At 45.3% G+C, this 15936-nt stretch overlaps 1 protein-coding gene across 2 annotated transcripts in view; it reads left to right on the plus strand.

The window, feature by feature from the left end:
• HOMER3 (homer scaffold protein 3) overlaps positions 1-15936 on the plus strand; it is a 134492-nt gene that overhangs the window by 29674 nt on the left and 88882 nt on the right. The window contains exon 2 of one of the 2 annotated variants that reach the window (XM_063455384.1): positions 6210-6383. The exons of the other annotated variant lie outside the window; for it this stretch is intronic. Coding sequence (XP_063311454.1) covers positions 6370-6383 — 14 coding nt within the window. The 5' untranslated portion in view covers positions 6210-6369. The remainder of the gene's footprint in view (positions 1-6209; positions 6384-15936) is intronic. 2 annotated transcript variants of the gene reach the window in all.

Here is a 15936-nt window from a genome sequence, read left to right on the forward strand (position 1 = left end):
AGAACTTGCAATAAAGAAAGCCTAAATAGGGCTCTCTTTACAGGAAGTGTTTATGGAAGGCTGTGCAAGTCACATGCAGGGAGGTGTGACTAGGGTTCATAAACAAAGGGATTTAACTCCTAAATGGCAGAGGATTGAGCAGTGAGGCTGCAGGGGCATGTTCTATACACCAAAACTGCTTCATTAAAGCGGCACTGTCATGCCGAATCCCGTTTTTTTTTTTTAACCCCCTCCCGCCTCCACTACATCCAATTGACCCCCTAGTCACCCCCAAATGCCCCTAAGCCCCCCAGATTACCTATTTTTAAATCTGTATCTTCTGCCCTGATCTTTATTCAGGGCGCCGCCATCTTTGTGTGGGTAGGTGAAGTCCCTGTGGGATACGTCATCTACCCACACTAGACAGACTGTGAGATTCCCGCACATGCCCAGTGAAACACCTGGACATGCGAACGGGAATTTCATCTATTCATTCATTCATCAGACAGACGAATGAATGAATAGAAAAAAATCAGACGAACAAACTAACACTGAGTATCACTGAGTATCAGTGTTCGTTTGTTCGATCAGTTTATTACAAGGAGGGAGCTACCGACGTGCAGCTCCCTCCTTGTAATATGTAAAGACAGAAGCGGTGGGGAGCTGTGCTCCCCACCACTTCATAAGCCCCCCAGGTCCCCCCCTCACTCTATGGGGGTCAATATGACCCCCATAATAGCACAAGGGAGATTAAAATCTCCCCAATGCCCCTACTCGCTATACCGCGAGTAGGGGCATGTCCACTAAACAGTGAGCAGCCTGTGGCTGCTCACTGTAAAAACATAAATGGTAATAAGGGGGGGGGGACCTACTGTCCTCCCCCCTGGCCCCCACCCCTGCGCGGTGGGTGGGGGCACTAATAAAATAATAAGGGGGGGGACCTACTGTCCTCCCCCCCGGCCCCCACCCCTGCGCGGTGGGTGGGGGCCCTAATAAAACAATAAGGGGGGGACCTACTGTCCTCCCCCCCCCGGCCCCCACCCCTGCGCGGTGGGTGGGGGCCCTAATAAAACAATAAGGGGGGGGACCTACTGTCCTCCCCCCCGGCCCCCACCCCTGCGCGGTGGGTGGGGGCCCTAATAAAATAATAAGGGGGGGGGACCTACTGTCCTCCCCCCCCTGGCCCCCACCCCTGCGCGGTGGGTGGGGGCCCGAATAAAATAATAAGGGGGGGGGACCTACTGTCCTCCCCCCTGGCCCCCACCCCTGAGCGCTGGGTGGGGGCCCTAAATAAAGATAGGGGGGGGGACCTACTGTCCTCCCCCCTGGCCCCCACCCCTGCGCGGTGGGTGGGGGCCCTAATAAAATAATGGGGGGGGGGGACCTACTGTCCTCCCCCCTGGCCCCCACCCCTGCGCGGTGGGTGGGGGCCCTAATAAAATAATAAGGGGGGGGACCTACTGTCCTCCCCCCCGGCCCCCACCCCTGCGCGGTGGGTGGGGGCCCTAATAAAACAATAAGGGGGGGACCTACTGTCCTCCCCCCCCCGGCCCCCACCCCTGCGCGGTGGGTGGGGGCCCTAATAAAACAATAAGGGGGGGACCTACTGTCCTCCCCCCGGCCCCCACCCCTGCGCGGTGGGTGGGGGCCCTAATAAAATAATAAGGGGGGGGACCTACTGTCCTCCCCCCCCTGGCCCCCACCCCTGCGCGGTGGGTGGGGGCCCTAATAAAATAATAAGGGGGGGGGACCTACTGTCCTCCCCCCTGGCCCCCACCCCTGAGCGCTGGGTGGGGGCCCTAAATAAAGATTAGGGGGGGGACCTACTGTCCTCCCCCCTGGCCCCCACCCCTGCGCGGTGGGTGGGGGCCCTAATAAAATAATAGGGGGGGGACCTACTGTCCTCCCCCCCTGGCCCCCACCCCTGCGCGGTGGGTGGGGGCCCTAATAAAATAATAAGGGGGGGGGACCTACTGTCCTCCCCCCTGGCCCCCACCCCTGAGCGCTGGGTGGGGGCCCTAAATAAAGATAGGGGGGGGACCTACTGTCCTCCCCCCTGGCCCCCACCCCTGCGCGGTGGGTGGGGGCCCTAATAAAATAATGGGGGGGGACCTACTGTCCTCCCCCCCTGGCCCCCACCCCTGCGCGGTGGGTGGGGGCCCTAATAAAATAAGGGGGGGGACCTACTGTCCTCCCCCCCGGCCCCCACCCCTGCGCGGTGGGTGGGGGCCCTAATAAAACAATAAGGGGGGGAACCTACTGTCCTCCCCCCCCGGCCCCCACCCCTGCGCGGTGGGTGGGGGCCCTAATAAAACAATAAGGGGGGGGACCTACTGTCCTCCCCCCCTGGCCCCCACCCCTGCGCGGTGGGTGGGGGCCCTAATAAAATAATAAGGGGGGGGACCTACTGTCCTCCCCCCTGGCCCCCACCCCTGAGCGCTGGGTGGGGGCCCTAAATAAAGATAGGGGGGGGGACCTACTGTCCTCCCCCCCTGGCCCCCACCCCTGCGCGGTGGGTGGGGGCCCTAATAAAATAATAAGGGGGGGGACCTACTGTCCTCCCCCCCTGGCCCCCACCCCTGAGCTGTGGGTGGGGGCCCTAATAAAATAATAAGGGGGGGGGACCTACTGTCCTCCCCCTCTGGCCCCCACCCCTGAGCGGTGGGTGGGGGCCCTAAATGAACCCCCCCCCCCATCAAGGTGACTAGGGGTCCCAAGGGGTCCCAAGCCCACCCAAAACATTCTATCCCCTACCTACCCCCCTCACCCTAAAAATAGTGAGGGGGGAATAAAATAACTAACCTGTAAAAAAAATAATTAAACTTACCATTTGACGTCTTCTTTTTTCTAAATTCTTCTTTCTTCAGCCCCCAAAAAGGCCAAATAAAAATCCATCATACCCGTCGCACTTTAAAAAAAAAAAAAAAAAAAAAACGAGCGCAAAAAAATAATTAATCCATGTTCACCCATGGAGGGCACGCCGCGTACTGAGCTCCGCAGGGCGGGTCAAGGCTTATATAGCCTTGCCCCGCCCTGTAATTAGGCTTAGAACACACTGATTGGTTGGTTTAAGCCAATCAGAGTGCTCTGTGTCATTTTACAAGCGTGGGAAAATTCCAAAGAACTTTCCCACGCTTGTAAAATGACACAGAGCACTGTGATAGGATGGTTTTCAAGCCATCCAATCACAGTGCTCTGTGTAATTTTACAAGCTTGAGAAAGTTCTTTGGAATTTTCCCACGCTTGTAAAATGACACAGAGCACTGTGATTGGATGGCTTGAAAACCATCCAATCACAGTGATCTGTCATTTTACACAGCGTGGGAAAGTTCTTTTGAATTTTCCCACGCTGTGTAAAATGACACAGAGCACTCTGATTGGCTTAAACCAACCAATCAGTGTGCTCTAAGCCTAATTGCAGGGCGGGGCAAGGCTATATAAGCCTTGATCCGCCCTGCGGAGCTCAGTACGCGGCGTGCCCTCCATGGGTGAACATGGATTAATTTTTTTTTGCGCTCGTTTTTTTTTTTTTTAAAGTGCGACGGGTATGATGGATTTTTATTTGGCTTTTTTGGGGGCTGGAGAAAGAAGAATTTAGAAAAAAGAAGACGTCAAATGGTAAGTTTATTTTTTTATTTTTTACAGGTTAGTTATTTTATTCCCCCCTCACTATTTTTAGGGTGAGGGGGGTAGGTAGGGGATAGAATGTTTTGGGTGGGGGGGGTGACTAGGGGCTTGGGACCCCTAGTCACCTTGATGGGGGGGGGGTTCATTTAGGGCCCCCACCCACCGCTCAGGGGTGAGGGCCAGGGGGGGGAGGACAGTAGGTCCCCCCCCCCTTATTATTTTATTAGGGCCCCCACCCACAGCGCAGGGGTGGGGGCCAGGGGGGGAGGACAGTAGGTCCCCCCCCCTTATTATTTTATTAGGGCCCCCACCCACCGCGCAGGGGTGGGGGCCAGGGGGGGAGGACAGTAGGTCCCCCCCCCTATTATTTTATTAGGGCCCCCACCCACAGCGCAGGGGTGGGGGCCAGGGGGAGGACAGTAGGTCCCCCCCCTTATTATTTTACTAGGGCCCCCACCCACCGCGCAGGGGTGGGGGCCAGGGGGGGGAGGACAGTAGGTCCCCCCCCCTTATTATTTTATTAGGGCCCCCACCCACCGCGCAGGGGTGGGGGCCAGGGGGGGAGGACAGTAGGTCCCCCCCCCTTATTATTTTATTAGGGCCCCCACCCACAGCGCAGGGGTGGGGGCCAGGGGGGAGGACAGTAGGTCCCCCCCCCTTAAAATAATAAGGGGGGGGGACCTACTGTCCTCCCCCCTGGCCCCCACCCCTGCGCTGTGGGTGGGGGCCCTAATAAAATAATAAGGGGGGGGACCTACTGTCCTCCCCCCCTGGCCCCCACCCCTGCGCTGTGGGTGGGGGCCCTAATAAAATAATAAGGGGGGGACCTACTGTCCTCCCCCCCTGGCCCCCACCCCTGCGCTGTGGGTGGGGGCCCTAATAAAATAATAAGGGGGGGGACCTACTGTCCTCCCCCCCTGGCCCCCACCCCTGCGCTGTGGGTGGGGGCCCTAATAAAATAATATTAGGGCCCCCACCCACAGCGCAGGGGTGGGGGCCAGGGGGGGAGGACAGTAGGTCCCCCCCCTTATTATTTTATTAGGGCCCCCACCCACAGCGCAGGGGTGGGGGCCAGGGGGGGAGGACAGTAGGTCCCCCCCTTATTATTTTATTAGGGCCCCCACCCACCGCGCAGGGGTGGGGGCCAGGGGGGAGGACAGTAGGTCCCCCCCATCTTTAACCCCCGCGCAGGGGGGGGGGTTATTAGGTTTTTTTTTGTTTGTTTTTTTACAGTGAGCAGCCACAGGCTGCTCACTGCTTACTAGACATGCCCCTACTCGCGGTATAGCGAGTAGGGGCATATTATTTACTAATACTAAGTAATCTTTACTTAGTATTAGTACATTTGGCTTCAAGACCAATTCAGGTCTTTCAGCCTTTTAGTAGATAACTCCCTAATTCCCACGGTATCAGGGAGCTATCTACTAAGCGGCTGCAAGATGCAGCCACAGCAATGAATAGGATCGGAGTTTCATTCATTAGAATGAAATTCCGATACGAACAAAGTACCGAATTGCATCCTAACACCAATGGAGAAACTGTTCTCATTCTGTTAGGATGCAATTCGGCAGTTTTGCCGGCGTTCTGTCTAAGTGACAGGACTTTCGGCAATACTGACAGGAAGTATTGTGGGAACTGGGAGGAAAGCTAGGGATCATGGGAAAATTGCTCTGACCAGCGGAAATGAAGCACACTTTGCTCCTCCGCTGGTCAGAGCTGGTCAAGCGGAGGAATCCTCCATAAGACAGAGTCCCTACTTTGTCTTATGATTTTAAAGAAAACTAAAGAAGAATGGAAGAAAAGAATAACAGATCCCGAGAGAGGGGGAGAAGAGGAAGAGATTGAGGAAAGGTAAGTTCGGCATGACAGTGCCGCTTTAAGCTAAAGTTGTTCAGGTGACTATAGTGTCCCTTTAATATCCAGCTGCCATTATCCCATTCAAAAGCTGTGCCATTAGCTCTCCTACATTATTTGCAGGAGCTAGGGGATCATCACCGCAGAAGTACGATATAAGCTTGTAGCTAGACAGCAACACTGACCTTCTACTTTTCTACACCTTTTCATTCTCAAACAGAGATTTGTCTGCATAAAGCTCAATGCTATCGTCAAATGTAACTTTGCAGGCCAATATCGAAATTGGAACAAGAGTGAGATGGGTGAGGATTTGCCAGTTACACAATTCGCTAAACTAGCCTTGTGCAAACATGAGTACAGTTTTCTAGTTTCTCCCAAAACGGGGAAAACCCAAATTTGTAGTACAAGGTCTCAAATCAGGGCTCTTCCTATACATTACATTTGGGAGGTATAAGGGTTTTTTTTTGTATCCCAGTTTTGTAATTGCACATTTACTCAATATATCCAGCCCAGGAAATGTTGACTCAATGTAACAAAATGATAACGAAGAGGTTAAATGTTAGTAGGCATCCTGTGAAATGTAGTCCTTTGCTTTTGGTTTGGCAGATGTTGACTACCCGTGCTATAGAGCTGGTCAGTCTATAAATGTATCTCTAGTGTCGGGATTAAGAATTACTATACACCACACATTAAAGAACTGTGTTTTTATTATGTCTGAAACAAATGCCATATGTTTCCTATTTCTTCAGGAAATGAATAATTTGGGCTTAGACCAGGACAGACGTTTCTCTTGTGGAACCTAAAGAAACATCTTTGTTACCTATGCTCTTCTCACATCTGTCCAGGAAACTGTGACTGCAGTCTTGTTTTCTTTTGTCTCTTTGTTCTTCCTCAATCTTTAATCCACAAATGTCTACTAACAGGTATGAATTTTTCATTGTGCGTATTATTTAAAGCAAGTTCTCAAAGCTCTATCATCTGGCTAATGTTTTCTTTTTCTCCCTAGCCAGTCCATTTCTCAACTGTGTCTGCTGCAAACTATCTCTGTATGAATGATTGTTTATTTTTACTTATCTTTTTAATATGTCTCATCCATTACCCTTTATGCCTCTGTGTGATTGCTTTCAATGTCAATGCATGTAAAATAAAATGTTTGTTTAACAACATTTCAACTCTGAGACTTATAGATCACAGTTTAGGAACCATAACAACTGCATCAAAATAAGGCTGTTATGATGCTAGGAGGTCCCAGGAACTGGCTCAACTTAAGGGGTTAAACCCCAAAGTCTGTGTTCCAGCATGAAATCTCCCTGAAAATTTCAGCCAATCTGTGGCACCACTGCCTGATTCTGCAGGAGCCTTCTGTTTTTCCGATTTTTAGAAAAACGGAAAGAGAGGCATGGAGATTCAGTGCAGACTTTGGGGTTGATCTTTTCGAGAACGGTTTAACCCCTTATGCTGGGCCAGTGCCAGGGACCTCCTGGCACCATAACAACTTAATTTTGGTTCAATTGAAACGGTGCCCAGAGTGTTCCTTTAATTCACTTTTTAGAATATATTACATGTGTATATAGCTGGTGTTGCCATAAATTTGACTATCTCTGATTGTTAACCTATTCAGCACCAGTGATGTATTTCGTATATTGTAGGTATATCCAGCTAGCTCAACTCTCCACATCTCCTCTGTTTTGACAGATCAGATCACTAATTTAAAAATAATTGATGGAGATAAGCAAAAAAAAAACATAATTTTGAAAGGGTGTTTTTGTAACGTTAAATTTTTTATTTTTTAAAAAAAATTTTTTTTTTATTTGAGGTTTATGATTTCTGCTTGACAGTGGAATTGGTTATTGTCTCTTCTTGACAAGATGATCTACATGTAAGTCTGGAAATATCTGGACACTGACACAAGTATTGTTATTTCAGGTTACAGTGAAATAAGGAATATGGGTTCTCTCCACTTTAATTTGAGGGCATTCACATTCAAATTGGAGGACAGGTTTAGGAATTAGAACTCTTTTTAATATGTAGACCCCTCTTTTTTAAGGGACCAAAAGTAATAGTACAATTGACTCAAAAGCTGTTTCATAGACACGTGTGGACTATTCCTTCATTATTTCTTCATCATTTAAGCGTGCAAAAGATCTGGTGTTGAATCCAAGGGTGGCATTCGCATTTGGAAGCTTTTGCTGTGAACGCACAACATGTGGTCAAAGAAACAAGCTATCCTTAGACTGCAAAAGAAAATTTAATACAGAGATAGCAGGGACATTAGGAGCAGCAGAATCAACAGTTTAGTACATTCTGAGGAAAAAATGAACATCCCCAGTGAGCTCTGCAACACAAAAAGGCATGGACATCAAAAGAAAACAGGTGGAAGATTGTAGGATCCTTTACATGGTAAAGAAAAACCCCTTTACAACATCCAGCCAAGAGAAGAACACTCTTCGGGAGGTAGGCATATCATTATCAAGTCTACCATAAAAAGACTTAACAGGTGCAAACCACTCATAAGCCTCAAGAATAAAACGGACAGATTATACTTTCTCAAAAAAGATCTGAAAAAGCCAGCTCAGTTCCAGTGCTGGAACAGCATTCTTTGGACATATGAAACTGGTCAACCTGTACCAGAATAATGGGAAGAAAAAAGTATGGGGAAGGCTTGGAATGGCTCATGATCCAAAATATACAACGTAATCTGTAAACCACGGTGAAAGCAGTGTGATGGCATGAGCATGCATGGCTTCCAATGGCATTGGGTCACTGAGTATGGGCCACTTGGTATTGATGAGGTGACTGAAGACAGAAGCAGCCGGATGAATTCTGAAGTGTATAAGATATAAACTGTCAAGGTTGATTGAACAGTGCTTCACTTTATAGATGGGTGATAACCCAAAACCAACTGCGAAAACAACCCATGATTTTTGTAAGGCAAAGAAGTATTTAAAATATTATTGTGTTAATTTGTCCAATTACATTTGAGTCCCTGAAATAAGGGGTCTGTGTATAAAAATGGCTGTAATTTCTAAACGTTTCAAACAATCTTTCTGTTCAACCTCTTGAATTAAAGCTGAAAGTCTGCACTTCAATTGCATCCCGGTTGACTGATTTCAAATCCATTGTGTTGGTGTACAGAGCCAAAATTGTCTGTATCTAAATATTTCTGGAACGAACTGTGTATATGTCAGATACAGAACTGATCATGTTGTACCTGTACTAGTTATACTGCTATCAGACTGAGGTCTGACAGATGTATTCGCCTGTTTACCTATACTCCCATGTGGAGGTATGTTCGAAGAAAACTTAAACACTATTCTAGCTACAATTTCATTCTAACTCTGATCACTGTGCCTAGAGTCCCCACCTCCCATGCCGTACCCCTCTGTAAGTCCACTCATTGGCTTCCTGTAAGATATAGGGCTCAATTTAAAATTCTGGTTCTTGCTTACAAATCTCTTCTAGACATGTGCAATTTGTTTTGGTCCAAATTTAAATTCGGACGAATTTCAGCAATTCGGACATTCGGATGCTTCCGAATGTCTGACTGTGCGAATTGCTGAATTGCCGAAGTGCTTTGGATTTCTGAAAAGTGGCTATACAGGAGAGGGTGGGAAAATTTAACCCCTTAAGGACACATGACGTGTGTGACATGTCATGATTCCCTTTTATTCCAGAAGTTTGGTCCTTAAGGGGTTAAGGGAATGATGACAGGATTCTAACCCTAATCCTAATAGGGATAGGGGTAGGGTTAGGGAATTGCAGAAGTCCCAAATTTCGAAAGTGGCGAACCAAATTTTTTGCCTATGCACATCCTTAATCTCTACACAATGCTGCTCCAACCTATCTATCATCCCTAATACACAAGTATGTCCTGTCTAGGTCCCTATGCTCTGCTGAAGACCTACGTCTATCCTCTGTTTCTACTCCCACCTCTGATGCTTACCTTCAAGACTTCACTAGGGCTGCACCATTCCTGTGGAACTCCCTTCCCTTCTCCGTTAAACATTCACCCAATCTTCACTCCTTCAAAAAATCATTGAAAAACTACTTCTTCAGGAAAGCCTATAATTTAAACTGTTAATTACCCTCCCCACATCCTAATTCATATAGGTCAGTGAATACTATTCTACCAACCTACGTTTTTACCCTCTACCTTTTGTGTCAATAAACCCCACTTCCTCTAGCATGTAAGCTCATAGAGCAGGGCCCTCAGCCCCTTTGTTCCTGTGCATCCTCTGGTTACAATTACAGTTAGAGAATACACTAAATATCTGTAATATCTTAAAACCTCTGAAAATGAAAATTCTGGAGAAGATATTGTTAGAAGAATGTCATCTGCATAAAGGGAAACCAGGTGGTCTTGTTGTCCAACCATGATTCTTACAACCTTTAATTGTTACTGTCTTTCTTAAAAAGGCCGCCAGCGTTTCCACTGTAGGAACAAAAAGAAGAGGGGCTAGCGGGCAGCCCTAACCGGTGCCATTTTGAAATTTTCAAGTACAAGGAACTAAATAAAGGACCAGTAATCCTTGCAGTGGGAAGCATGTATATCGCCATAGTCCTTTCAGCAAATGGGCCCGTAAGTCCAAACACCCGCAGAGTCTGTGCTATAAATCTCCTTTTTTGGCGTCGAAAGCCATAATGATAGTTTCCTTATGGTGGATTTCATCTATAATATTAATAACTCTGCCGGTGTTATACTCCCCCGATCTACCTACTACGAAGCCAACTTGATCAGGATGTAGCAAATCTGAGATAACGGAGTTTAATCTCTGTGCCAAGATTTTAGAATTTTTTTTATGTCTAAGTTAATTAATGAGATTGGTCTATAATTGGTTACCTTAGTGGGGTCTCTGCCTGTTTTTAAAATAGGTGAAATAGTGGCTTCAAGCATTTCTTGAGGAAATCCATTTGATTTATCTATGGAGCCATACACGCGTTCCAGCAGAGGACTACTCTTAGGTTTTAAGATCTGGTAAAAAAGAGCTGTGAGGCCATCAAGGCTTGGCGCCTTCCCACTGTTCATATCACTAATTGCATTTATGAGCTCTGTCTGAGTAAGAGGTTTGTTAAGTGTATTTCTTTTTTCTGTAGATAGTACTGCTAGGTCTAAAGGTCGGTTTTATTGGGTTTGGCTATAGGGGTTCATAATATCCTCTAAAGGCCCTGGCGATATGGAGAGGAGAAAGGCAAGCCACACCCTCATATGTTATCTGTTTGATTCTATTTTTCTTTTCTTTTTTTATCTTGAGCTTTTAATTTATTTGTTAAGGCTCTGCCCGCTCTGTTGTTTGAATAATACCATCTTTGTTTAAGACGTGTTGGTGTATAGTTCGTTTGTTCTTCTAATTTGTTCTTAATTCCTTGTCCATTAATTGTTATTTCTCCACATATTTCATGAGAGGGAAGTATCTTATTTGTTCTCTCCAAAACAGCAAGGCGAATTTAGAGATCAGCTAGTGATTTACCCTGTTTTCGTTTCATGAAGATTTCCTGTTCAAATAACCCCTAAGGAAACATTTCATCGAGCACCATGGGGTGAAGTCCGAAACAGCCTTGTTATCATTTTCTTGAAAGAAAAGACTTAGCTGCCTTCAGTAGATCTTTCTTATTAGACTCGGAAGTTAATATAAAAGCTTTTAGTTTCCATTTTGAATGACTCTTCTAGTAAGGATTATTTTTTAAAGACATAAATACAGGGGCGTGGTCTCACCAACTTCTGTTCCCTATTTGTGAGTTAATACAAAGATCTAAAGATGTTGCCTTCATGAGGATTTGAAAAAAAAGTAAAGTCTCTTTTTCAGGGCGTTCTATTCACCATATGTTGTATAGATTATGTCTATGTATAAACTTTATTATAGCCTTCTCCTCTGGTTACAATTACATGTTTTCTTCTAGTCCACCCATTGTACAGCGCAGCGGAATTTGCTGGCGCTAGATAAATAATAATTAAATGCAGTGTGGTTACATGAGCAAATGGTATTCTAAAAAGACCACTTCAGATCCCTAAAGCACTTTAGCTTGCTGAAGAGCTTTGGGTGAAGAGTGTGCCTTTTTTTTTTTTTAACGAAAAGTGCAGATTTCAATACAAATGTAAATCAAACGGTCTAAAATAGGAGACACAAAGAAAACACAATAACGCAGGTCAAAAATGCTTTTGTGAGTAATGATCACTAACAAGGGGAACTCCCTTATCCAGAGTCAATAAATACCATATTTATCGGCGTATAACACGCACTTTTTCTCCCTGAAAATAGGGGGCAAATGATGTGTGCGTGTTATACGCCGATATACCATATTTTTCGCTCCATAAGACGCACTTTTTTTCCCCTCTTAAGTGAGGGGAAATGTCTGTGCGTCTTATGGAGCGAATGTGAAGGTTTACTTACCTGTCTTGAAGCGTGGGCCGGCTTCACAGCGCGCACCGCGGTACAGGAACTTCAATTTCAGGTTCCGGTCTCCGGCGGGACTGAAAGGAAGTGTGCACTGTGAAGCCGGCCCACGCTTCAAGACAGGTAAGTAATTATGGGACAAGGGGAGGGAAAGTGCACTATGGGACAAGGGTAGGGGGGGGACACTATGGGATGAGGGGGGGAGAACACTATGGGATGAGGGGGGGAGAACACTATGGGATGAGGGGGGGAGAACACTATGGGATGAGGGGGGGAGAACACTATGGGATGAGGGGGGGAGAACACTATGGGATGAGGGGGGGAGAACACTATGGGATAGGGGGGGAGAACACTATGGAATGGGGGGGAGAACACTATGGGATCGGGGGGAGGACACTATGGGATGGGGGGAGGACACTATGGGATGAGGGGGGGACACTATGGGAGGGGGTGGAGAATACTATGGAAAGGGGGGGGGACACTATGGGATGAGGGGGGGGGTACACTATGGGAGGGGAGGAGAATACTATGGGAGGGGGGGAAATTTCCTTCTTAAAATGAGGTGTGTGTTATACGCCGATAAATACGGTAAGTACTATTTCAATATTATATAAGTGCTCCACCTTGGTATGTTTTAAGATTTATTCCCAGTGGAAAAAATGCACAATTAAACTAATGTTTTCATACATTAATAGATATATATTTTAATTTAGGGGTAAAATCTAGTATTCAGGGATAGGGTTAATACTTGGCTTACCTTTTTTTTTTATCATTATTAAAAGGTTACTCCAGCCTTCTGCTTTTAGAAGTGGTAATGGAAGATGTGATCTATGTGTGCAGCATCTTAGCTTGAAACACTGACATACAGAGATATCTGCATTTTTGTGCCGGGCCAGATTTTATGTAGAGGGCGCCTTTTAACTGCACTCACAATGTGCCTTTTTGGAGTTTAGGTGAGCAAAGATAAATACCAGGAACAGTGTCCTCTGTTGTCCTGGCAGCTTCCTATGCTTCGTAGCAGGGCTGCAGGAACAGTTATAAAGGATTTAAATCTCAGTGCTGTCCCAGCTCCTCCCGTGTCTGTGGCCAGATGGCAATTGACTCCTTCCTCTTCTTACCCAGCCTCTCACACAGAAAATGCCTTGCAGGAGGAGTAGGGACAGTAGTGAGTGATGCACTCTGTACAACAGCTACTGCAATTCAACTGTAGATCATAGGAGAGTGAGTACTTTGCAAATTACCCTTTAAACCAGGGCTAGCCCAAAAGGTAGATCACCAGATGTTGTAGAACTACAACTCCCATGATGCTTTGCATGCCTTTAGAATTAAAAAGCATCATGGAAGCCTTAGTTTTCAAATATCTGGGGATCTACCTTTTGGGCACCCCTGCTTTAAACTCTAAATGTCTGCACCCTAAATTTAACCTCTCCCAAAACCTAAACAAACATTTCCCTTAGTCCCAAATTGAAGCATTCAAAGCCTAAACGTGAAACAAATCCTTTAATCCTAGATTTAACTCCAAATTAAAATGAAATACCCCATGTATGCCAGTAGTAAATTTAACCCTTCACTAACCCTAAACCCAAATCCAAGAAATCTTTTTTTTTTCTTTAATTGTTTTATTATTCAAAGTTTAATGAACATATATTTATCACATAAGCAAAATCTTATAATTCAGTTACTAAGGACAGCCATAATCAATATGAACAATAAATTGTTATCGGTCATAATATTGCCAGGATAAACAGTACATGGAATATCAAGAATTACCAAGATGAAAAGATCTAAGAGACAGAAAATCAAAAAGAGTAGGAAGGATGAGCGAGAAGAAGAAGAAAAAAAGGGGAACATGTCTATATGAAGAGTTGGGGGGGAGGGCGGGGGAGGCACAGGTTAGACTCATCTGATAACCTTAAACTGGGAGGAAAAGTAAAATAAACCTTTTTCTGCCAATACAGTGCCAATTTGTATTTGTTAGCAGCCTATTCGCACACTTTGTTTAGAAACACCTCTTCCTCACTTTAAGCATTTATGGTTTAACTTTGAATCCTCAGAATTGTGGCTAATGCAGCTAAGCTGCTAAGTCATAGTAATAGAAAATGGCAGGGTAAACCCTTTCACTGAATGGCAGCCGATTACAGAATATGGACAATGTAGGGGCAGAAAAAATATATATATCTTCAGCTAGGAGTAGGCATTATAAATTAGAGATGATTAGCCTGTGCCATGTCAGAAGGTGTGAAAAGTTCTTGCCCCAATGACACTGAACTGAGCTGTTCCGGGCGAGAATAGAACCTTCCATTTCCTGTTCACTCGCGGACAGAATGGAGGATAGCAATGGGAGTTCTACCATGCTGGGTTCCAGAGAGGTTGAAAACAACTTTAATAGGGTTTAAGAGGGAACACCAGGTTACTACTGAAATAACTTATTCGAAAATGTTCTGTCTTGCTTTTATTATCACTTTCATTGATGCAATTTCAAATTCTTTGGTCCATTAAAAAAAAAAAAAAATTACTTTGTTGAATAGAGATCCAGAAAAACTCACTGAGAATCCAGATCCTGGAAAATGGGGCATGTCAGCTTGACATGCACACTACTCTACTCTTACAGGAGATATGTCGAGCAGCTCATGCTCTGTTGAATTTTTCTTGGTATGAGTTTTGTTTTATTTTTTTTACAAAATATGACTGTAGAGCCTTTTAGGATCTTTTTAGACCTTCAATACATTTCCAGATTGTTGGATGCTATGTTGAATGCGTTGTTTACAGACGTGTGTGGGCAGCTAAAGTACAAAGAAGTACGTTCTAATCTTTGGTGATGAGAATGTGTTTTGCTCTCTCTTGGCATATTCTCATTTGGAGACCAACAAAAGGGTTCTCAAATCAATATCATTTTTCAATCCGTTTCTCTCTTATATTTTTCTCTAATTTGTGGCATATTCTGTGTAATTTTCTCTAGGGGGGAAGCAATCGTGTAAACAAATCATTTTCCTTTATGTTCTAGTGGAGAAAGTGCTAAAATTACTCCTTGGTAAAAAAAATAATAATTATATACTTCAGTTAAAGTAATTGTTAAACTTAGGATATATTGCTATTATAAATTAAAGTAATAAAGTATTTTGTATGTGTTCTGCTGTTATGGACTGGTGACTTGGCTATAGGGGTGGCTATAGGGAGAAGATCATGAATGGTAGGTAGCGCCCCTGCACAGAGACCCCCCTCAGCATTTTCAATATTGGCACAGCAGCTGCACCAGAGCTCTACCACGGCAGGGACGTGTCTCCACTCTGCCAAAGGTCCTAAATTTTGTGGAATTGTTTTGGGTGTGTCGTAGATTTGCGAGGTGAGCTTATCCATGTTTTTGCTGTCCTGTATTTTTTTTTGCTATAATAGCGTGTATTAGAATGTGGAGTATGGATCATCATTTCAGCGATTGCCCTGCATGTTGTCGGCATATTTAATAACGGTGTTGTTATTGTACAGGTGGCCTAGTCTCAAGATGTCTCATTGCTCGAAATGAGCAAAGTATGCTTTGGTGAGGCCCAGTGGGAAAAGTTAATTCCTTCATATCGGGGCCATAAGTGATCGAAATGAGGAGAGCTCATATTTGTCTTGTAGTCTGTCCCATAAGTCTATTGAGTGTGTAATCGTAGGTGATGTGGGTGGGGGTAGAGGCCGGTGTGGTTTGGGTACCCACATGTACAGGGATTGGTGATCCTAGCCGAATATCAAGTGTTCAAGGTTGACCCATCGTTTTATGTGCGGTGGGGAAAGCACTTGTTAATTCTTGGTTAAGTGTGCTGCAGAATGATAATGCGAGAAGTTTGGTAAACTTAGGCCCCCATATTTTGTGGGGACATACAAGGTGTTTTTGCAGACTAGGGGCTTGCGTCCATTCCAGACAAATGTGTCAACCGCCGATTGTAGAGCCTACAAGTCAGATCTATGGTACTATTTTTATTTTTTTAAGTTTATACATTAGGTAGAATCAAATTTGAGTCCACATTGCCCTTTAAATGTATGCTATACTCTCTGTATATATCTTTCTTATATATACAGAAAACAATTGCTTTGTATAGATCAA

This window comes from Pelobates fuscus, chromosome 5, assembly GCF_036172605.1.
Source record: "Pelobates fuscus isolate aPelFus1 chromosome 5, aPelFus1.pri, whole genome shotgun sequence".
Lineage (NCBI taxonomy): Eukaryota > Metazoa > Chordata > Amphibia > Anura > Pelobatidae > Pelobates > Pelobates fuscus.